Here is a 24,824-nt window from a genome sequence, read left to right as displayed (position 1 = left end):
CCAGCTAGAGTTTGGTAGAAAGTGGGAGTATCACTATCATCAGTGAGGGTCACATAAACACCTCCAGATAGTAGCCAACGAGAGAAGGTAAAAGCCTCTTTGTTTAGAAGAAGCCAATTTCTAAATTTTTCATAGTTTACTTTTTCACCCTAAAATTAAAAGGAAAAAAAAATACATAGGCTTAGTCAAATTTTAAGGTATCTTACTTAAAACCGTACAATTTGAAATTTGAAATTTGTTAACATTTATCTTGCTAATATCTACAAAGAAAGGATTATCTAACACTACAGGGTGTATATTTGGAAATCAAACTGTTTTAAAAAATAATTGTATTTTCAGAACTTCCACTTGCATAAAATCTATGCAATTTAGTTGTAAATCACTTCATCAATTCATTAAAGCAGTGCATTGTTACTAATAATTCACATATTATTTTCTAAGGTATATCCTGAAATCAGTAAAGTATTTTTTCCTCTTTGTAAAAAAACAGTTTTATTGAGGTATTATTGGTATACAAAGATACTTAGTATGTACAATTTGATGAGACTGGACATATGCAAAACCTATGATACTATCACCACATCAAGATGGTAAACATAGCCAACATTTCCCAAAGTTTCCTTGCATCTTTGTTTTTACTTGTTTGTTTGTTTGTTTGGTTGGCTGGTTTGTGGTAAGAACATTTAACATGAACTCTACCCTCTAAACAAATTTTAAGGTGCACAATAATGCATTATTAACTATGGGCATTATGTTATACAACAGATCTCTGTAATTCATTTAGCATGACAGAAACTTTATACCCATTGAACCGCCCCATTTTCCCCACCCTCTAAAAGTGCATTTTTTTTCTATATTTAATAAGGCCAATTTTTTACTTGCCTTATCCCTCTTCTTCAGCACCTTAAACTTTAAGAATGAGCATATTTTAATTAAATATGTATGGTATTAAAATGCTCTTTTAAATTTCATTGGCAAATTAAAAACAACTATCCAGGAGCCCTCTTCTAGAAGGCATCACTAAAAACATGTATTCACAAGTCAATTAGAATACAAAAAAAACAAGTAGATTGCTATTTCTTTGCTTTTTTTGTCAAGTATTTTGTCTTCTACATCTCTGGATTTAAAAAAAAAAAAAAAAAAAAAAGTATCCCGGATGAGAAAGAACATGACATAGCTGTGCAAGTCAATTTCTTAATCTGGAAGACAGGAGGACCGAGGGTGAATGAGGGCCGGATGTTTCTGAGAAAAAGACAGAAGCAACCCACATGGAAATACAATGAAGAATGACATTCAGGAGCCTATCAGGTCCATTCCTGATAGAAATATTAAGGGATACAAATAATTCCTAACCTAAAAGAGATATGATAGAAATCATTTATATACCGTTTGGCAGCATCCTATTAAAATACAGCAATATGCTTAGCTTACTAGTTTCAGAACATTTAACAGTGCAATCAAAACATCTAGACAACATTGACAGTCTTGTTTTTCTGAATGGAAGAATATGGCATTCAGACTTGCTGCAGGGATATGGGAGGACATTGCCAACATGTTGAGAGATTAGGGATCATACCCTTATTCTCTCTGTTCCCCATGTTTAGTTTAGAAAGAGGATTAGTAGTATAAATCCCATAAGCTCATGTACATTTTTACATATTAACATCTCTGACACTGGGATGAATTTTCAAACCAAGAGTATCCTTCAACTAAAACTGGCAGGTCTTTTCTCTCTTTATAATACATAAAGGTACATCTTATAATCAATGGGATTGTAGATGAAGCAAAACATGTAGCATCAATGGTTTCAGTGAGACTAAGATGTTATAAAATGTACCCTCATGTACAAGAAAGCAAAAAGTTGCTAATTATAATAGGCACTTCTACCACCTTCACATATCATCAATATTGAGTATTTACAATTCCCTAAGCACTGTTCTGAACATTCTTTTTTAAGATTTTGTTTTCAAGTAATCTCTCTACCCAACGTGGGGCTCAAACTCACAATCTCAAGATCAGGAGTTATAAGCTCCAATGACTGAGTCAGCCAAGCACCCCTAAACATTTCATATTAATTTAATCTTCAAAGCAACACTCTATTCTACCATCCCCATTTTACACATGGGAAAACTGAGGTTTCAAAAAGTTAATTAATCTAAGATCTAAGATAGAGTGGCAAAAATATGATTAAACCCAGGTAGTCCAAAGTTTCTGAGCCTAAGCTATGCACCACACTTCCTGGCTGACTTAGTGAAATATAAAGTAACCACTGAAATCCACCTGTCCATTCAGATCACTGCATAACTGGTAGCACCAAAATGCCATCTGTTAAACCTGACTTTTTATGTTTTTGAGTCATGGGTGTCTTCTAAAACAGAAAGCAAAGGCAAAGTTTCCTTTTATAAATTGTCACAATAGCAGTTTAGAAAAAAAAAAAAAATCCAGTAACATAAAAGGCAAATAAAAATAAACAGACTCCTAAAATTGACACATCTTTCAAGAACAATATGAATTTCCATCTTAAAAACTGACAACCAAAGAAAATATAAGAAAAGAACAATACAATTCCTATGTGGATTCCTTTATAACTTCATCTTTTAAGGCTAAAAAAAGCATAAGATAGAAAAAGTTGAGGGGCGCCTGGGTGGCTCAGTCAGTTAAACTTCCGACTTTGGTTCAGGTCACAATTTCACAGTTCGTGAGTTCAAGGCCCATGTCAGGCTCTGTGCTGACAGCTCAGAGCCTGGAGCCTGCTTCGGATTCTATGTCTCCCTCTCTCTCTGCCCCTCCTCTGCTCACACTCTTTTTCTCTCTTTCTCTCAAAAATAAACGTTAAAAAAAATTAAAAAGGAAAAAAAAAGAAAAGGCTGAAACCTATTCCATGTCACTTAAATCTAGGTGCTAGGTCCACATCATTTAGCTAAAGTGCTTCTCTTTATAGTTTTGGTGGCTTTTTAGGATTGCAAAAAACAACACAAAACATTGTTATGGGAGGTCAAAATAAGTCTTTTCTAATATAAGTAGACTCATACTGAAACATGGTAACTTGAAAAGCAAGGGTTTGGACACAATCAGACACATTACTCAGAAATTACAGCACGTAATATATTAAATAGTTGAATCAGATAAAAATTAGCCCATTTACTGTGATTTTGTTTGTTTTGTTTTGTTTTTAACCAACTATAAGTATCTAGTGGTTTAAATAGCCATCTACATGAGTATTCCAAAACCAGGGCCTCTCATTTCTTTGATCTTTCCTTTTCCAAAGATCTTGTCCTTCATACAACACTTAACTGCAGACTTAACTAACAAGTCTTACGATCTTATTATAATAACTGTTCCCTTTCCATTAAGTGCAATTTTAAGCATTCCACTTTCCCCCTTCGCTACTTTCTCTTATGAGCAAACTTCTTTTGGTATCCTAACTCCAGTGAATTTTTTAACTCCACAGGACCTCCACCAAGGACCTTCCTCTACATTGCCAATTCTAATGATCACTTCTCAGTGATCAAAAATCAACTCATTTGACCTTTCAGTTTATTTGATATAAACACTCTTTTCTATTAAAATATTTTCATCACTTGGCTTCCAGGACACCATTCTCTTTTGGTTCTCCTCACAGGCTATTCCTTAGGCTCCTGTTTTGAGTCTTCTTCATTTCATTAACCTTTCAACCCTGGAGTAAAGGACTCAGTCTTCCAATCTGTTTTCTATCTGAATTTACTCTAAGATGATCTCATCCTCAACTCTAAGCCAACAAATCCTATCCTCTGAATGCTAATTTATATATCAAAAAGCATAGTTGGCATCAGTTTAATGTCTAAAATGATTCTCAAATTTAATTATGTCCTAAATCTCTCTTGATATCAAACCCCAAACCTCCCCCAAGTAGTTTTAGCCATCTCAATTAATGGAAACTCCATTCACTTACTAAATCAAGTCAAACACTTTAGTCATCCTCTTCTCTGCCACAGCCCATAATCCATATAAGATCCTGTCAACTCTCCCTTCAAAATAAATGCAGAATCTGAAAACTTCTCACCACCTCACTGCTATATTATGATCTACATAATCATCACCTCTTACCTAGATTAGTCACAGATATCTTGTATGGACTCTGTTTAGCCTACCCTGTACGTAAAAGCCAAAATGATCATGTTTAAAAAAAGAAAAAAAAAATCATGTATTTCTCTGCCCCAAACCCTCTAATTGGTTCCACCTCACTCAGGGTGAAAATCAAAGAACTCATACTGTCCTAGAGCCATATATAATCTCCCCACTTCATCTCACCCCCTTCCCCAACCTCTGTAACTTCTACGAGTCTCTTAATCTAATCCAGCTCATTTGGCTCCTCTGTTGTTCCTTGGACATATCAAGCACACTCTAACTCCAGGCCTTTGCTGTATTCTCTTCTTAAAAAATGTTTTCCTCCAGATTTCTGCACAGTTTGATCTTTCTTCCTTTAAATTCTTGGTTCAAATGTCACTTTATGTGACAAGCCTTTCCCAACTACCCTATACAAAATACCAACACTCTGCCACCTCCTCCCCATCACCACCTATCCCCCTTATTCTACTTAATCTTTCCCTATAGCACTAATTATCATCTCATATATGTACCTGCTATTGTGCCTAAATTTTGGAGAACTGGGTAGCTAGCCACATTGAACTCCCATCAAAATGGGAATATGTACATAAAACTTAATAAGAAAAATATATATTCTCCAAGATGTACAGAGTATTAATGCATTTTACATCTGTGTGAAAAATTCAATTAATCAGGCCTGCAAAGATTAGGTTACTTTTTTTGGACAGGAAATGTTTGTTATTGGAGAGGAAAACCATAGCCTAGCTTGTCTTGAAGTACTGAAATACTATCACAGCAACTTGCAGTGCAGGAAGCCAATCCTTTTGCACCAAACACACAGAAATATGGAGTAAAATATGATACCATAACCACTACTAAAAACTGTACAGCCAAGTTGAAGGCAAGATACAGAAATCTCCAGGTGCTATCAACACAGAAGAAACTCAAAGCCAGAGTAGTGAAAAACTAAAGCTACAGAGTCCAAAGAGCTATGAAAACCAGATACATGCATATAGCTGGAGTACTGACAATCAAGGCCTTTACAGTTAGGAAGGCGACTAAACTAAAATGAATAAAACCCACAGCAGTGAGGGACTGTCATATCTGTAAAACGCAAGTGGCTCAAACAGCCACCCATGAGGAATCATGCAGCATTGAGTGTGCTGCAGGAAAACATCAGAAAATTCTAAAAGGGTTTTTTTATTCTACCATCTTTAGGGCATTTCCCATATTAGCAGACCTGTGAAAAGGAAGAAAAAAAAAGAATTTTCTCTGTTAAAGATAGACATTTTCTACTGTTTTTCTATAATGAAAATATATTATTTATGAAAATAGAAGAAAACGACAGGTTTTTCACACCCAAATATTTCACTATGCAAATCAGCTAAGTCAAGTAAGTGATAAAATAGACCTTGATGGGTGAGAGTCACAGAATGACTTAAGGCCAATGATACACTATAAGATGAAAAGCAGTGGCACGTATGATCACCAGTGAGTGTGTATGTATTGGTGTAAGAACGTGAGTGTGTTTTATTATCCCTTAAGTATAGACAGTTGTCTTTAAAGTAGAACTGGAAATTTTAAGATTCACAAATATAACAGTATTAAGTGTCATGGACCCTTGAGAATAGCACACAAATAAATGAAACATCAACCATTAAAAACAAAAATGTCAAGAATATGCTGCACATAAACATCTATTCATCATAGCTAAGCTCATTATATAACTAAGAGTTAATACTTTGTAACAGGTAGGGATGAAATGTAAACCTTTAAATATACCTCTGAGAAACACTTCCTGAGTGTATCTGGGACTTTACCATCCACCACATGGAGCATTCTTTCCATTTCTTCCCGTACAACATAGCTCCCAGATTCACTTGCAAAAAGACTAAAAATGTCTAGAAGAAAGAAAGAATAAATTAAACTTACCATAGATTAAATATACCCTGGCAGAAGTAGAGAGGGAAGAGAGAGGTAAATATTACTAAGTGATTACTAGTGCCAAGCACTTTATCAATATATAATTTAATTTATTCCTAAAAAAAAAAAAAGAAAACCAACAACGCAAATTAAAACAACAATATGATATCTTTTCAAACATCAAATTTGCAAAAATGTTTAGGTGTGACAATACAAAGTGATAGCAATAAAATGGGAAAAACAGGAACTACTGTACACTGTTAATGAGAGTATGAATTACTGCAACCACTTTAAAGAGTAACTTGCCAAAATCTGGCAAAAGTGATGTATGCTAGAAATTCAACTTCTTTTTTTTAATTTAAAATTTTTCTTAATTTGAAAAGAGAGTGTGTGCAAGTGGGGGAGAGGGACAAAAGGAGCAAAAGAAAGAATCCCAAGCAGGCTCCACACTCAGCAAGGAGCCTGATACAGGCCTCGATCCAATGACCCTGGAATCATGACGTGAGCCGAAATCAAGAATCATTCAATCAACTGAGCCACCCAAGCATCCCTAGAAATTCAACTTCTAAGCAGCTCGACTTCCACCCTCAAGAAACTTTCATACGTGTGCACAAGAACAACAATGTTCACTGGAATATTATGTATAATAGCAAAACTTAGAGGAAAAAAGATAAATATCTATCAATAAGAAAATAGGTAAACTGACATACACACACACAATGGAATACTACATAGCAGTTAGAATATAGGAACTAAGAGCTTCAAGATGGATAAATATCAAAAACATTCAGGGAAGGGATACCTGGGTGGCTCAGTGAGTTAAGCATCTGACTCTTGATTTCAACTCAGGTCATATCTCATCGTTCCTAAAATTAAACTCCATGTCGGTGCTCAATCCCTGCTTGGAATTCTCTCTCTCTCCCTCTCTCTCTGACCCTCATGCACTCTCTCTCAAAATAAATAAATAAACTTAAAAAAATATTCAGGTAAATATTTTTGGGATTGTAAAGCAAATTATAAAATAATCTGTATCATATACCATTTACTTAAAAAGTTTAGGGGGACCTGGGTGGGTCAGTTGGTTAAGCATCTGACTTGTGCTCAGGTCATAATCTCACGGTTTGTGAGCCTGCTTGAGACTCTCTCTCTCTGCCCCTTCCCCACTTGTGTTCTCTCTCCCTCTCTCAGAAGAAATAAATAAACTTTAAAAAAAGTTTAAGAAGTTTAAAATCTGCAAAACAACTGAAGATACGTTTAAAGGTATATAAAATATCATAAAGGTAGAAATACCTGCATGAGGAACAAAAGATCACTATATTCATGAGAGTGGTTACAGTTGTAAAGGGAAGAGTGGGAATGAGACCATGGAGAGATACAGAGAGATAGCCTCACTTTGGATGTAATACTTTATTTCCTAAAAAATAAGATCCAGCACAAATATGACACAATGTTAAGAAATAATAAAGCGGGTAGATGTACATATTGTATGTATGTTTGAAATACTGCTGTTATGGATTGAACCGCATCTCCCAAAAAGATATGTTGAAACACTAACCTCCAGGAACTTATGAATGGGACCTTATTTGGAAAGATAGAAGATAGAAAGATAGAGGAGACATTCCATCCCTTTGAAGGCCCAGGGGGTTTCATTGCTTGCCTTCCCACATCCCACGGAGGATTTCTTCAGGGGGAGTATTTGCTGGAGTGCTCTGACTACCTGTTACGGGTTGAACTGTGTCCCACCAAAAGATGGTAAAGTCCTAACCCCAGCATCCACAAATGTGACCTTATTTGGAACAGGGTCTTTGCAGATATAATCAAGTTAAAGTAAGGTCATTAGGGTGAGTCCTAATCCAATATGACTGATTATAAGAAGAGAAGACAAAACACAGAAGAAAACCATGTGAGGAGATAGGCAGAAATTAAGAGTGATGCACACACAAGCCAAAGACAGCAAGGACTACCAGCACCAGAAGTTAGAAAAAAGGAAGGATTCTTCCATATAGGTTTCAGAGGGAGCAGGGCCCTGCTAACATTTTCAATTTGGACTTCTAGCTTCCACAACTACGAAATACGTTTTTGTTGTTTTAAAAGCCACTTAACAAAAGTTTGCAGTACTTTGTTATGGTAGCCCTAGGAACCTAATACAATTGTATAATAAAAATTAAAAAAAAATGTAGGGGCGCCAAGGTGGCTCAGTCAGTTGAACGGCCGACTCTTGATTTTGGCTTAGGTCATGATCCCAGGGTTGTGGGGTTAAAGCCTAGTGTAAGGCTCTGCGCTGAGCCAGCTTAAGATATTCTCTCTCCTTTTCTCCCTGCTCCCCACCCACCCTTCTTCCCCACTACCACTCTCTCTTTAAAATAAAAAAAAGGAAGGAAGGAAGGAAGGAAGGAAGGAAGGAAGGAAGGAAGGAAGGGAGGAAGGAAGAAAGGAAGGAAGGACTTTATATGTTTGTGTTTATGATGCCCCCAAATGTTATTTTTAATTACTGGCTGCCTGGAGCCACAGTATCTGTTTGTTGGCAGAGGAGCGCTAATTTGAAAAACCAGGATCACAGTTAAATTCCAAGTTGGTTCATGGATACGTTCAATATCTTAACTGTGATAATGTGGGTATATATACGTCCCCAAACCTATCAAAGTCCACACTTTATATGTGTGCATTTTATTGCAAGTCAATTATACTTCAATAAAACTATAAAAAAAGAAATAGATTAAAAAGAACAGCCTAAATTTAGGATTAAGAAAGAAGATTCTGAGGGATTTAGGAGAAGCAGTCAGAAGGCAGGTTAGAAAAGGAAGAAGGTTGGGGTGCCTGGGTGGCTCAATCGGCTGGGCGTCCGACTTTGGCCTAGGTCAGGATCTTGCAATTTGTGGGTTCGAGCCCTGCGTTGGGCTCTGTGCTGACATCTCGGAGCCTGGAGCCTGCTTCGGATTCTGTGTCTCCCTCTCTCTCTCTCTCTCTCTGCTCCTCCCCCGCTCATGCTCTGTCTCTGTCTCTCAAAAATAAATAAATGTTAAAAAAAAGAAAAAAAGAAGAAAAAAAAAAGAAAAGGAAGAAGGTAAATCTGGAGAACAAACAGAGGGTTACTGGAGGGATTGTGGGAGGAGGATGAGCTAAATGGGTAAGAGGCATTAAGGAATCTACTCCTGAAATCATTGTTGCACTAATGCTAACTAACATGGATGTAAATTTAAACAATAAAAATAAATTAAAAAATAAAGAAAAGGAAGAAGGAAGAGAGAAAACCCAGCATCTGGTGGCCAAGGGTTAAAACCTAGGAATTTTCAAAGTAAATGTTTCTTTACTTCTCCTGGGAAATTTTCAATAAAACTTTCACCCCAAAAAGAAACCCTACATTCATTAGTAGCTGCTCTCCATTTTCCTATTCCCTGCCAGCCTCTGGAAATCACTAATCTACTGTGTCTATGCATCTGCCTAATCTGGACAATTCATATAAATGGAATTACATACCATGTGGCCTACACTTTGACTGGCATTTATCACTTTAACATAATATTTTCAGGTTCATCCATGTTGCAGCATTAGTACTTTATTCTTTTACTGTTGAGAAGTATTTTACCATATGGAGGTATCACATTTTGTTTATGTTGAATGCAACAGTTGATGGATAATAGGGTTGTATCCATCTTGCAACTACTGTGCACAGTGCTGCCATGAATACTCTTGTACATTTTTTTTTTTTTTAATGAATACATGCTTTCAATTTTGGGGTGAACATACTCGAGTGGAATTGCTGGGTCATATGATAACTCGATGTTTAGCAGTTTGAGGAACTACCTGACAATCTTCCAAAGTGATGGTACCATTTTACACTCCCAGCAGCAATATATGAGGGTTTCAACTTTTCCACTCTTCACCAACTCTAATTATTACCTATCTTTCTTATTTAGTCATCCTGGTAGGTATGAAGAAGTAACTTTACTTCACTGTAACTTTAATATATATTTCCCTAATAAGTTTACATTGACCATTTTTTCAAGTGCTTATTAGCTACTTGTGTATCTTCTTTGGAGAAATATCAACTCAAATGCTTTCACTGTCATCAGAATTTTCAGGTAAATTATTCCGCACACAAATGTAGTATTATCATTTTCAGATATTAAAGTACGTACATTTTGCCTTCTCTTCATCTCTGCCTCTTGTAAGAAGGACAAGTCCAACTATTAAGTTATTGAAGTGCAGTCCTTTGGATGTTCCACCAAAAGAACAGTATATCACCTAGGAGAAAATGATAAAGCCAACATTAGAGGTTTCAGTTGTTGAGGAATTTGAGGCTCATACCACCTTTACCAAATCTTGTCTCTATCTCCAAACAAGACTCTGGTAAACTTTAATAAAATGATGTTATACATCTTGTTAGTGCACTCAGCCAAAAATACACTTTATCTATTCTACTATATATATATCACTGGCTCACACACTAAATATTCTTTCTCTTTGGAATCCTTACAAAGGTCAAATCAGATAAAGGTTCAATAGCCCCAATAATGTGGTAAGAATTTTGTGTAATTACAGAATTTCCTTCAACCTCTGTAAAACTTACATACATTTTGATTTGAAAGATCGACATCTGGGGCCTCTGAGTGGTTCAGTTGGTTAAGCGTCCGACTTCGGCTCAGGTCATGATCTCAAGATTTCTAGGTTCGTGGGTTCAAGCCCTGTGTCGGGCTTTGTGGTGACAGCTGAGAGTCTGAAGCCTGCTTCAGATTCTGTGTCTCCCTCTATCTCTGTCCCTCCCCCACTCATGCTCTGTCTCTCTCAAAAATGAATAAACATTAAAAAAAATTGAAAGACTGACACCCTCTGAATGTTCAAAAATGGAATGACAATCATATTGCAATATATAAATACACCAAATTAACACCTTGTATACTTTAAATTTACACAATGTTATATGCCAAATATATTCAATTTTATAAAAGTAAAAAATACAGAAACCCCTCAAGATGTTTTATACACTCTTAGAAAGGAGTATCCTAGTAATCAAAACTAAAGAAGAAAAGCTATGCATAAGAAAGGGACAGCAAAAGCAATGACATAAATTCATTCAGTTAGTAATTCTTTATTGAGCGCCTAAGGTGATATTGTGATATAATAAGAAATAAATATTTGGTCTTCCTCCAAGTTTCTGACACAAGAGCTTCTAAAACTCCTTGCTGAATGATATAGGTAAAAGAAGCATCTTTGGTTATTTACCCAATAAGTCCCTTTCATTCATATCTGAGTTTATGCTAATGAAATGACTCTTGGTGGGCCTTTACAAAGCTTCAGAATGTGAGCTGGTAGTCAGAGGAAAAGATGTGATTAGAGGGTTAGAATATTCAGCAGCACTTCCCAATCTCCAGGAAGGGAAGGGTGCTGGAGATTTATTTAATCACCAATAGCCAATAAATGGCCAGTGATTTAATCAGCCATGCCTGCATAATGGAACTTCCATTAAAAACCTCTAAACCAGAGGTTGGTGAAGACATCAAGGTGCTAGCAGAGGGGAACACCCAGAGATGGCATGGAAGTTCTGCATACCATCCCCCTCCCTGCCCACCTTCACCCCTTGCCCTTTGCATCTCTTTCCATTTGGCTGTTACTAAGTTGCAGTCTTTAAAAAAATAAACTGGTAGGGGTGCCTGGGTGGCTCAGTTGGTTAAGCGTCCAACTTCAGCTCAGGTCATGATCTTGCGGTCTGTGAGTTCAAGCCCTGCATCAGGCTCTGTGCTGATTGCGCAGAGCCTGGAGCCTGCTTCAGATTCTGTCTCCATCTCTCTCTGCCCCTCCCCTGCTCACACTCTCTCTCTCAAAAAATAAACATTAAAAAAAATTTTTTTTAAATAAATAGGCAATAATAAGAGGAGGGGCCAAGATGGCAGAACAGCATGGAAGGTTTTTTTTGTCTCTAGGACCTGAAATGCAGCCAGATCATCACCAAACTACCTTGCACACCTAGAAAACTGATCTGAGGACTAATACAACAATCTGCACGACCTGAACCACACAACTGGGCAGGTATCCGGAGTGGAGAGGCGAACTGGGAGAGAAAGAAGCTGCTGAGGACAGGGAGCTGTTTTTGCCTGGGGAGAAGAGGACATGCCAGGCGGGGGGTGGGGGAATACAGGAAAAGCACCCACCCCTGAAAGCAGCTGGAGAGAAAAAGGAACAGTGGAAACAGCCACAGGGACTAAACAAAAAAGGGAGAAAGGAGAGGGTTTAAATTCCATTAAGACTCTATAAACAGGTGGAGCACAGAGTCTGAAACTCCACAGCTCAATACCTGGCGGAGCTCTGATAGGAAGGGGAAATCCCTGGAGACAGAGTGTGAGGTCTGAGAGGTCCGAGGGCCACACAGGGAGAGGTGGTTCCCCTACTGGGAGGACATTTGGTAGAGGCAGTGTGGCCTCCCCACAGGCAAAGGTCCCAGCAGATCCCTGAGAATGGCCACATTCACTGGTGTCAGAGCCAGGATGTTGAGGGTGAAGCCTGGTGCCAGATGTGTGCCGTGATTTGCCGTAATCCCTGAAATGCTGCTGCTACATGACTGCACAAACTTTTTTCTGGGAAGGGCTGGTGGCTGGCTGCAGTCTCTGGGCATCAGCAGTGGCACGGTCTCCCGAACGTTCCTGGGGGTGGCCAGCACCCAGCCACTGCTGAGCGAGACCCTCCCCCAGAGAATAAGTACAGAAATGAGGGGTTGGGAAACACGGCCCCATCTGAGATAAAACTCAGGAGGGAGGTGCCGCCGGGCGGCCAGATGCCTTGGTCACACACAGTGTAGAAACGGAGAATGGACAGAAGCCAGAGACAAAGAAGGGGTGCTTGACTGCTAGTAGGGAAAAGCACAGAGTTCTGATACTAGAGACTGGGTAGCTGGGTGACTCTATTTTCACCCCTCCCATGCATGCCCCTACACACCTACACCCACAACAATCTACCCCACTAAGCTAAGCAGCACCATCTAGTGGAGAATGGAGCCATTACACTAAGCCCTGCCCAAATGGGCCAACCGCACTCTGGAAGAACACAAGTCTCTCTGCCTGCTTAGTTTGAGGACTATAAAGTGCTTCATAGTTTGATTTCTAGGGGAAACCGGATGTAATTTCAATCATATTTGACTCTGTTAGTCCAACTATTTAATTTTTTTTCTTTTCTTATTCTTGAATACAGAAAGAGAAAAAATTTATTTTTATTTTCCATTATTATTAAAAAGATCTTTAATTTTTTTCTACTATATTACTTTTTTGTAAATTTTTTATATTCTATCTTACTTCCATCATTTCATTTTATTCTATTTTATTGCATTCATTTTCTCAAATGTTTTCCTTTTTCTTTTCTTTCTTTCCTTTTCTTCTTTCTCCCTTTTCTCTAATCTATCAAGTTTCTTTCAACAATGAGACCAAAACACACCTACGACCCAGCATTCTTCATTTGATTTTGTTAAGTAATTTTTTTTTTTACTTTATTAATTCCTTTTCTTTCTTCAAAATGACAAAATGAAGAAATTCATCCCAAAAGAAAGAACAGGAAGAAATGACAGCCAGGGACTTAATCAACACAGATACAATCAAGATGTCTGAACCAGAATTGAAAATCACAATAATAAGAAAACAAGCTGGGGTTAAAAACAGACTAGAAACCCTTACTGCAGAGATCAAAGAAGTAAAAGCTAGTCAAAATGAAATAAAAAATGCTACTATTGAGCTGCAATCTCCAATGGGTGCCACAGCAGCAAAGATGGATGAAACAGAGCAACGTATCCACGATAGAGAGGACAAACTTATGGAGAATAATGAAGCAGAAAAAAAGGCACACTAAGGCAAAAGAGCATGATATAAGAAATAGAGAACTCGGTGACTCATTAAAAAGGAATAACATCAGAATCACAGGGGTCCTAGAAGATGAGGAGGGAGAAAAAGGGGTAGAAGGTTTATGTGAGCAAATCATAGTGGAAAACTTTCCTAACCTGGGAAACACAGACATCAAAATCCAGAAAGCACAGAGAATGCCCATTAGATTCAACAAAACCAGCCATCAACAAAGCATATTATAGTCAAATTCACAAAATACTCAGGCAAGGAAAGAATCCTGAAAGCAGCAAGGGAAAGAAGTCCTTAACCTACAAGGGAAGATAGATCAGGTCTGCAGCAGACCTATCCACAGAAACTTGGCAGGCCAGAAAGGAGTAGCAGGATATATTCAATGTGCTGAATTGGAAAAACATGCAGCCAAGAATTCTTTATACAGCAAGGCTGTCATACAAAATAGAAGGAGACTTAAAGAGTTTCCCAGACAAACAAAAATTAAAGGAGTTCATGACCACTAAACCAGCCCTGCAAGAAACTTTAAGGGGGACTCTCTGAGGGGAGAAAAGAAAAAAAAAAAAAAAGACCAAAAGCAACAAAGACCAGAAAGGACCAGAGAACAACACCAGAAACTCCAACTCTACAGGTGACATAACAGCAATAAATTTGTATCTTTCAGTACTCACTCTAAACATCAATGGACTAAACGCTCTAATCAAAAGACACAGGGTAACAATGGATAAGAAACCAAGATCCATCTATATGCTGTTTACAAGAGACCCATTTTAGACCTAAAGACACCTTCAGATTGAAAATAAGGGGATGGAAAACCATCTATCATGCTAATGGCCGCCAAAAGAAAGCCAGAGAAGCCATACTTATATCAGAAAATCTAGATTTTAAAAGGAAAACTGTAACAAGGGATGAAGGGCATTATATCATGATTAAGGGGTCTATCCACCAAGAAGATCTAATAATTGTAAACATTTATGCTCCAAATGTGGATGCATTCAAATATATAAATCAACTAATCACCAACATAAAGAAACTCACTGATAAGAGTAGGGGACTTCAACACTCCACTTCCAACAATGGATGGATAATCTAATCAGAAACTCAACAAGGAAACAATGGCTTTGAATGACACACTGGAACAGATGGACTTAACAGATATATTCAGAACATTTCATCCTAAAGCAGCAGAATATACGTTCTTCTCCACTGCACATGGAATACTCTCCAGAACAGATTACATACTGGGACACAATTCAGCCCTCAACAAGTACAAAAAGATGCAGATCACATCATGCATATTTTCAAACCACGACACTACAAAACTCAAAATCAACCACAACAAAAAAATTTGGAAAGGTAACAAATACTTGGAGATTAAAGAACATACTACTAAGGAATGAATGGGCTAACCAAGAAGTTAAAGAGGGAATTAAAAAGTACATGGAAGCCAATGAAAAAGATAACACCACAGCCCAAAACCTCTGGGACACAGCAAAGGCGGTCATAAGAGGAAAGCATATAGGAATCCAGGACTTCCTAAAGAAGGAAGAAAGGTCTCAGATACACAACCTAACCTCATACCTTAAAGAGCTGGAAAAAGAACAGCAAATAAAACCCAAAAACAGCAGAAGGCAGGAAATAATAAAGATTAGGGCAGAAATCAATGCTATTGAAACCAAAAACAAAACAAAAACAAAAACAAAAAAAAACAACAACAGTAGAATAGATCAATGAAACCAGAAGCTGGTTCTTTGGAAGAATTAACAAAATTGATAACCCTCAAGTGAGTCTGATCAAAAAGAAAAAGGAAAGGACCCAAATAAATAAAATCAAGAATGAAAGAGGAAAGATCACAACCAACACAGCAGAAATACAAACAATAATAGGAGAATATGAGCAATCATATGCCAATAAAATGGGTAATCTGGAAGAAATAGACAAATTCTTACAAACATGAACTACCAAAACTGAAACAGGAAGAAATAAAAAATTTGAACAGACCCATCCATAGCCAGTAAAGAAATTGAATTAGTAATAAAAATCTCCCGGGCGCCTGGGTGGCTCAGTCTGTTGGGTGTCCGACTTCGGCTCAGGTCATGATCTCACAGTACGTGAGTTCAAGCCTCACATCAGGCTCTGTGCTGACAGCTCAGAGCCTGGAGCCTGCTTCAAATGCTGTGTCTCCTCTGCCACTCTCTCACTTGTGCTCTCTCTCTCCCTCTCTCTCTCAAAACTAAATAAACATTAAAAAAATGTCTTAAAAAAATTAAATTTATTTTAAAAATTTCCCCCCCCAAAAAAAGTCCAGGGCTAGATGGCTTTCCAGGGGAGTTCTACCAAACATTTAAGGAAGACTTAACACCTATTCTGTTGAAGCTGTTCCAAAAAATAGAAATGGAAGGAAAACTTCCAAACTCATTCTATGAAGCCAGGATTACCTTGATCCCAAAACCAGATAAAGACCCCACTAAAAAGGAGAACTACAGACCAATTTCCCTGATGAACATGGATGCAAAAATTCTCAACAAGATACTAGCCAACCGGACCCAACAGTACATTAAAAGTATTATTCACCATAACAAGTGAGATTTATACATGGGATGCAGGGTTGGTTCAATATCCGCAAAACAATCAATGTGATACATCACATCAATAAAAGAAAGAACAAGAACCACATGATCCTCTCAAAAGATGCAGAGAAAGCATTAGGCAAATTACAGCATCCTTTCTTGATAAAAACCCTGAAGAAAATAGGAGTAGAAGGATCATACCTCAAGATCATAAAAGCCATATATGAAAGACACACTACTAATCTCATCTTCAATGGGGAAAAACTGAGAGCTTCCCCCTGACATCAGGAACACAACAGGGATGTCCACTCTCACCACTGTTATTCAACACAGTGTTGGAAGTCTTAGCCTCAGCAATCAGACAACACAAAGGAATAAAAAGCATCCAAATAGGCAAGGAGGAAGTCAAACTTTCACTCTTTGCAGACAACATGATACTCTATATGGAAAACCCAAAAGATTACACCAAAAACAGCCAGAACTGATCCATGAATTCAGCAAAGTCGCAGGATATAAAATCAATGCACAGAAATCGGTTGCATTCCTATACACCAATAATGAAGCAACAGAAAGAAATCAAGGAATCGGTCCCATTTATAATTGCACCAAAAACTATAAAATACCTAGGAATAAGTCTAATCAAAGAGGTGAAAAATCTATACACTGAAAACTACAGAAAGCTTATGAAAGAAATTGAAGATGACACAAAAAATGGAAAAACATTCCATGCTCCTGGATGGGAAGAACAAATATTGGTAAAATGTCAATACTACCCAAAGCAATCTGCATATTCAAAGCAAACCCTATCAACATAACACCAGCATTCTTCACAGAGCTAGAACAAATAATCCTAAAATTTGTATGGAACCAGAAAAGACCCCAAATCAAGCAATCTTGAAAAAGAAAACCAAAGCTGGAGGCAATCACACTCCTGGACTTCAAGATGTATTACAAAGGTGTAATCAACAAGACAGCATGGTACTGGCACAAAAACAGACACTCCTATCAATGGAACAGAATAGAGAACCCAAAAATGGACCCACAAACATATGGACAGCCAATCTTTGACAAAGCAGGAAAGAATATCCAATGGATATTCTTCAGCAAGTGGTGCTGGGAAAACTGGACAGCGACATGCAGAAGAATGAACCTGGACCACTTTCTTACACCATACACAAAAAGAAACTCAAAATGGATGAAAGACCTCAATGTAAGACAGGAAGCCACCAAAATCCTTGAGGAGAAAGCAGGCAAAAACCTCTCTGATCTTGGCCACAGCAACTTCTTACTCAACATGTCTCCAGAGGCAAGGGAAACAAAAGCAAAAATGCACTATTGGGACCTCATCAAAATAAAAAGGTTCCGCACAGAGAAGGAAACAATCAGCAAACTAAAAGACAACTGAAAGAATGGGAGAAGATATTTGCAACGACATATCAGATAAAGGGTTAGTATCCAAAATCTATAAAGAACTTATCAAACTCAACACCCAAAAAACAAATAATCCAGTGAAGAAATGGGCAAAAGACAGGAATAGACCCTTTTCCAAAGAAGACCTCCACATGGTTCACAGACACATGCAAAAACGCTCAACATCATTCATCATCAGGGAAATACAAATCAAAATCACAATGAGATACCACCTCACACCTGCTACAATGGCTACCATTAACAACTCAGACAACACCAGACATTGTTAGAAGATACAGAGAAAGAGGATCTCTTTGCACTGCTGGTGGGAATGCAAACTGGTATAGGCACTCTGGAAAATAGTATGGAGGTTCCTCAAAAAATTAAAAATCGAACTACCCTATGACCCAACAATTGCATTAGGTATTTATCCAAGGGATACAGGTGTGCTGTTTCAAAGGAGAACATGCACCCCAATGTTTATGGCAGCACTATCAACAACAGCCAAAGTATGAAAAGAACCCAAATGTCCATCAATGGAGGAATGGATAAAGAAGATGTGGTGTGTGTGTGTGTGTGTGTGTGTGTGTGTGTGTGTGTGTGTGTAAAGGAATATTACTCGGCAATCAAAAAGGATGAAATTTTACCAGTTGCAAATACGCGGATGGAACTAGAGGGTATTACACTAACCAAAATTAATCAGTCAGAGAAACACAAATATATGACTTCACTCATATGAGGAATTAAGATACAAAACAGATGAAGATAGGGAAGGGAAGCAACAACAATATAAAAACAGGAAGGGGGACAAAACATAAGAAACTCTTGAACAAACAGGATTGCTGGAGGGGTTGTGGAAGGGGAATGGGCTAAATGGGTAAGGGGCATTAAGGAATCTATTCCTGAAATCATGGCTGCACTATATGCTAACCTGGATGTAAATTAAAAAGTTAATTAATTAATTTTTTAAAAAAGATGTGGTATATATACACGATGGAGTATTACTCACCAATCAAAAGAATGAAATCTTGCCATTTGCAATTACGTGGATGGAACTAGAGGGTATTATGCTAAGTAAAATTAGAGAAAGACAGATATCATGACTTCACTCATGAGGAATTTAAGATGCGAAACAGATGAACAGAAGGGAAGGGAAGCAAAAATAATATAAAAACAGGGAGGGGGACAAAACATAAGAGACTCTTAAATGTAGAGAAGAAACAGAAGGTTGCTGGCGGGGTTTTGGGAGAGGGAATGGGCTAAATGGGTAAGGGACATTAAGGAATTTACTCATGAAATCATGGCTGCACTATATGCTAACTAACTAGGATTGTAAACTAAAAAATAAATTTATTTAAATAAATAGAATAAAATAAACTGGTAATAGTAAATAAAGTGCCTTCCGGAATTCTGTGAGCCATCTAGCAAATTGACAAACCCAAAGAGGAGGTCATGGGAACCCTAGATTTATAGCCAACTGGTCAGAAATACAGGACTTGAGACTGGCATATGAAGGAGGGGGCAGAACTGGAGGTCTGCACTAATTCCAGGTACTTATCTCAGAATTGAATCGAAATTATAGGACATCCAGTTGGTGTCCAGAGAGTTGAAAAATTGACTGATATAGGGAAAAACCCCATACATTTGGTGTCAAAAGTGCTGTTGTTTAAAACAAAGTGACCCAGTTTTTACCATGCAGAATTTTTGTCGAAAAATGTATGATTAAGAATAGTTCAAACCCAAAGCAATCTGTAGATTCAATGCAATCCCTATTAAAATACCAAGTATTTATGGGGCGCCTGCACGGCTCAGTCGTTTAAGCGTCCAACTTTGGCTCAGGTCATGATCTCATGGTTTGTGGGTTTGAGTCCCGTGTCTGGCTCTGCCTGTTTCAGATTCTGTCTCTCCCTCTCTCTCTCTGCCACTCCACTTGCGCGCGCACACTCTTTCTCTCTCAAAAATAAACATTAAGAAATTTAAAAAAAAAAGTATTTTCCACTGAACTAGAACAAACAATATTAAATTTGTCTGGAACCAAAAAAGACCCCCAAATAGCCAAAGCGACCTTGTGAAAGAAGAACAAAGCTGATAGTCCCAGATTTCACGATATACTATAAAACTGTAATAATCAAAACAGTATGGTATTGGCATAAAAACAGGCATATGGATCAATGGAACAGGACAGCCCCAAAATAGTAACTGACATTTATGTGGTCAATTAATTTATGACAAAAGAGGCAAGAATGCACAATGAGAAAATGTCAGCCTCTTCAATAAATAGTGCTGGGAAAACTGGACAGCTATAGCTTTTGGCTATTTACCCAAAGAAAATGAAAACATTAATTTGAAAAAATACATGCGCCCTTATGCTTACTGCAGCATTATTTATAATCGCCAAGATATGGAAGTAACCCAAATGTCCACTGATGGATGCATGGATAAAGATGTGGTTTGTGTGTACACACACACACACACACACACACACACACACAGGACTTTTACTCAGCCATAAAAAAGGTATGAGATCTTGCCATTTGCGACAACATGGATAGACCTGGAAGGTATTATGCTAAGTGAAATAAATCAGACAGAGAAAGACAAATCTTGTATGATTTCACTTATATGTGGAATCTAAACAAACAAAAAGCAAAAAACAGACCCACAGATATAAAGAAATGAAGGCTGCCAGAGGGGAGAGGGTGTGAGGATCAGCATAATGGGTGAAGGGGAGTGGGAGATACAGGCTTCTAGTTATAGAATGAATAAGTCGCAGAGATAAAAGATGCAGCATATGGAATATACTGGTCATTGGTATTGTATAGTGACTGACGGTAGTTACACTTGTATAGAGCATAGCATAATGTATAGAGAAGCTGAATCACTATGTTGTACACCTAAAACTAATGTAACATAGTGTATCAACTATACTTCAATAAAAAAGAATTCAAGAAATAAAACTTACATAGTAATATGAAAAATGAAAATATATATTTATGAAGTGATATTTAAAAATATATTCAATAACACTCTTGACAACTGATGCCAAAAATTATGTATCTCTGGTGCCACTAACAGAAAAGCCTAGTAAAACTAGTCTAGGGAAATGGTTCCAGATCAGAACATAAAAAACACTTTAAAAAAAAACCTTAACAGGGGCACCTGGGTGGCTCAGTTGGTTACACGTCTGACTTCAGCTCAGGTCATGATCTCACCACTCATGAGTTCGAGCCTTGCATCTGGCTTTGTGCTGACAGCTCAGGGCCTGGAGCCTGCTTCCAATTCTGTGTTTCCCGCTCTTCGTGTCCCTCTCCCGCTTACCTTCTCTTTTTTAAAAAACCTTAACAAATATACTTTGTGGAATAACTATTTTCACTTGGTATAACTAAAAATAAACTGCATAAACTGGAGGAAGGTAACAGAAAAAACCTCTATCCCTGAGACAGGGGTAGAAAACATCATAGACCTTTAGATATCCCCTACCATTGGGGAGAGGCAGAATCACTAAGAAGTGGGGATACACTGTCACAGCTTTAAACTGAAACAAAAACATGAAACAGAATGCCTCCCCCCCAACTAGCACCCTCACCCACTTCCACCACTGTGTTAGCAAACACTGAAGAATAAATAAGATCAGTCTACTGCTGGGGAGGGAAGAGCATACAAAGAGACCCTTTCTGAAGTATCATAACAACAAGAAAATAAGATAAAAAGTTGAAGGTAGAACAAACATTTGAAGAATCCTCTGGCAAATGAGACTCCACCCTAAAAAAGGTAACCCTAGACTTGAATTTGAAGCCTATAGTGTGCTATGGCTAAGTATAGCAATACAAAATACAGCTCAACCACAGATGAGACTGACTCAACTACTCATGCTAAACGCCTAGCCAGGCATAAATACTATCTTCCTCAGTCTCTACTGTCCAACATAAAACATCCACCTTTCAACCACAAATTATAAGTTACACGAGGAAGCAAGGAAAAACATGAATAGTGAGTTCAGTAAAGCTTTGGAATGGTTCAATAGTAAACTCAACAGAATCAAGTAATAGATTGTACAAAATGAAACAGAAGGGGAAAAAAATGTGTGGGTAGAAAAGAACAAAACAAAATTTAAGAGCTGTGGGATACTCAAATGATTTAACACACATGCAGGTGTAATCCTAGAAGTAAAAGAGAATGGAGCAGAAGAAACATCTGAAGACATAAATGCTGAGAATTTCCCAAAACAAAGACACAGACAGAAGTTGCTCAGACAATAGGTAGGATAAATTATACCTCTAACCCCACCCCCAAACCATATTCAAATAGACAAATCATATTCAAACTACTCAGAACCAAAGATAAAAAGAAAATGTTTAAGGCACCCAGAGGAAAAAAGACATACTGTATTGAAACATTTCTCACTGAAAACTAAGTAAGCCAGAAGACAGTCAAGTGACAAGTTTACAACACCAAGAAGAAAAACCGGAATCCTATACCCAGAGAAAATATCTTTCAAAAAGAAAGGTCAAATAGACTTTTCCAAGAAATGAAAACAAATTAAGTCATTACCAGCAAACCTGCACCACATAAAAGGGGGAAAGAGTACTTTAGGTGGAAGGAAATCGAATACCAAACCAGACACATGTATGTACACAAAGGAAAAAGAATAAGGAACAGCATAAATGAAGGTACACAGAAAATATAGTTGTTCTCTTATTTTTAACTTCTCTAAAAGATAATTGGCTGTCTAAAAGCATAACAGTAAAAATTTAATGTGTTTATAGCATATGTTAAATTAATACACATGACAGTAGCAAAGATGGGAGAAAGGAACCTAATACACACTGTTGTATACTACAGGTAAAATGCTATATCACGTATCTCAATCTTTATGTTGCCAGTCAGTAAGAAATTACTTAATCATAGCACTACAGTGTTTAACCTAATACTAACTCCATTAATAAATTATTTTTATAATAATAAAAACAATAGCCAACATTTAAATGCTGGAAAATACTGGTACCTCACTCCCAAAATATAAGAACAGTAATAACTTTCCCAAACCACCAAGTTCAAAAGTTCATCCGACAGATGAGGAAAAGAGGCCCAGGAAAATCACCATATTTTCTGAATTCTAAGACATATTTGTATTTTCCAGCATTTTTAATGTTCCAGAAATCATGACGCATTCAACACATCTAATGTGTAATATCTTTCTTCATCCCCAAAAAATTATTTCTAAAGCAATAGTTACATTACAACTGACAATGCTTTAACATTTATGAAATACTAAGTGCCATGCTCATGACCTCAGCTTTGTTTTTAGGATTGGTGAGAGGGGGTGTGCAAAGGATAGCAAGGATATTTTGATGCTACTTTTAAAAAAAGCACGTGTTTGTTATTATTGTAACTGGTTACAAGATCTTTATTTAAAAATCTCTTTGGCGATTTTCTGTAGCTATTAAAAAATAAAGAAGAATAAAAAACATTTCTTAAATATTTGGTAGCCATGAATATCCAGACTGAGACCTGGCATACTGTTATACTAATGTGGCATAAAAGTGGTATAGAATTGATGGTTGTGGTAATGACCTCACTAACCCCCTTTCAGATAATGATATCATCCAGTAAATAATGAGTTCAGAAGAGAGGGAAATTAATCTGCATTTTAAAAGAGAAAGACTTATTCTATAATATATCAAGAACTCTTAGCATGTAGTTAAAAGATTTTTTTAAAAAGGCAGAGGTACATAGGTCTCCACAGTTAAAGAAAGGTTGTGCTGTGTTTCAACCACTAGTATATGCCCTGATCCTTCTCTTCCACTGTATTTTGGCTACAAGTTACAAAGGTATTCCACTATTCCTTGGGAAAGTAGTAAGTGATGCAAACTGTTTCATATCACGGCATTTCAAGTGAGAGAGACTTGGGTTTGAAGCCAGGCTTTATTAATTTATTGGCTCTATGATCTTAGGCAAATCACTTAACTTCCTGAGCCTTAGTTCCATCCTATTGCATACAGGTGAAGGAAATATGTCACATGTCTTCTCATTTCAGGACTCAGGCTGAAAAGCTGCTCCTGTGTGTAAATGCTATTCTCAGGGCAGAAGACAGAAAGCAGAGCTTGACTCCACTTTGTTAATAAGAATTAATTCATGATCAATGACCTCATGACTTTTCTCTGAGTAAATTCTACTACAGCTTTTAAACTGTGTGATTAATAGTCAATAGAACCAAATAAATATTTTTAATTTTTGCTTCATTTTACATAATTTTCATGAGGATCAACATTTTTCTATTTAAACTTTTAATGAAGATTTGATTCATCAATTAGTTTTACTCCCTTATCAAAATTTTTCTATGTGATCTTTTGAAGATGTTATTTCTTTCAAAACTAATTTTCTCACAACACAGCAGACCTAAATTTGTTAGTGAAGAATTGATTTTTCTGGAAATGCCCAGACAACAACAAACTTATCCTGTGCATTAAAAAAAAGCTGCTATACAGTTTATTCTTAATTTGATATGTAAATATTTTATTATGTATCTCTACAAGATACTTTAAAAATACAACCATACTAGCATTACTACACTGAAAACAAAACAAAACAAAAAACAACACAAAACACGATTTCCCCCAAATTCTTATGTTGAAACGCAATGTGAGGTGGGATGCTTTGGGGGGTGATTAGGTTGTGAGGGTAGAGCCCTCATGAATGAGATTAGTTGCCCTTACAAAAGAGGCCTGGGAGAGCTCCCTGAAGACATAGCAAAGACGGTTATCTAACGAAGCAGGAAGCAAGCCCTCACCAGACATTATAGGTGTGGGCATCTTAATCTTAAACTTCCCAGACTCTAGAACTGTAAGAAACCAATTTCTGTTGTTTATAAGCCATTCAGAATATGGCACTGTATTACATCCCAAACAGACGGAGACAAAAACTAACAAAAATTCCTTAGTATCACCAAATATTTAGTCAGTATTCAAGTTTCCCCAATTGTCTCACAATTTTTTTTGCAACT

At 37.2% G+C, this 24,824-nt stretch overlaps 1 protein-coding gene and 1 long non-coding RNA gene across 2 annotated transcripts in view; one reads left to right on the top strand and one right to left on the bottom strand.

The window, feature by feature from the left end:
* USP32 (ubiquitin specific peptidase 32) overlaps window positions 1-24,824 on the bottom strand; it is a 248,995-nt gene that overhangs the window by 117,277 nt on the left and 106,894 nt on the right. The window contains exons 3-5 of the mRNA XM_049637818.1: window positions 10,149-10,254; window positions 5,869-5,987; window positions 1-149 (exon numbers count right to left, since the gene is read on the bottom strand). The exon at window positions 1-149 is cut by the window's left edge and continues 17 nt beyond it. Coding sequence (XP_049493775.1) covers window positions 1-149; window positions 5,869-5,987; window positions 10,149-10,254 — 374 coding nt within the window. The remainder of the gene's footprint in view (window positions 150-5,868; window positions 5,988-10,148; window positions 10,255-24,824) is intronic.
* Window positions 1-24,824, top strand: part of LOC125927467 (uncharacterized) — a 129,801-nt gene that overhangs the window by 50,623 nt on the left and 54,354 nt on the right. The window lies entirely within an intron of this gene.

Source organism: Panthera uncia, chromosome E1, assembly GCF_023721935.1.
Source record: "Panthera uncia isolate 11264 chromosome E1, Puncia_PCG_1.0, whole genome shotgun sequence".
Lineage (NCBI taxonomy): Eukaryota > Metazoa > Chordata > Mammalia > Carnivora > Felidae > Panthera > Panthera uncia.
The sequence above is the reverse complement of the archived record's forward strand: the minus strand, read 5'-3'. Positions and strand labels throughout refer to the sequence as shown.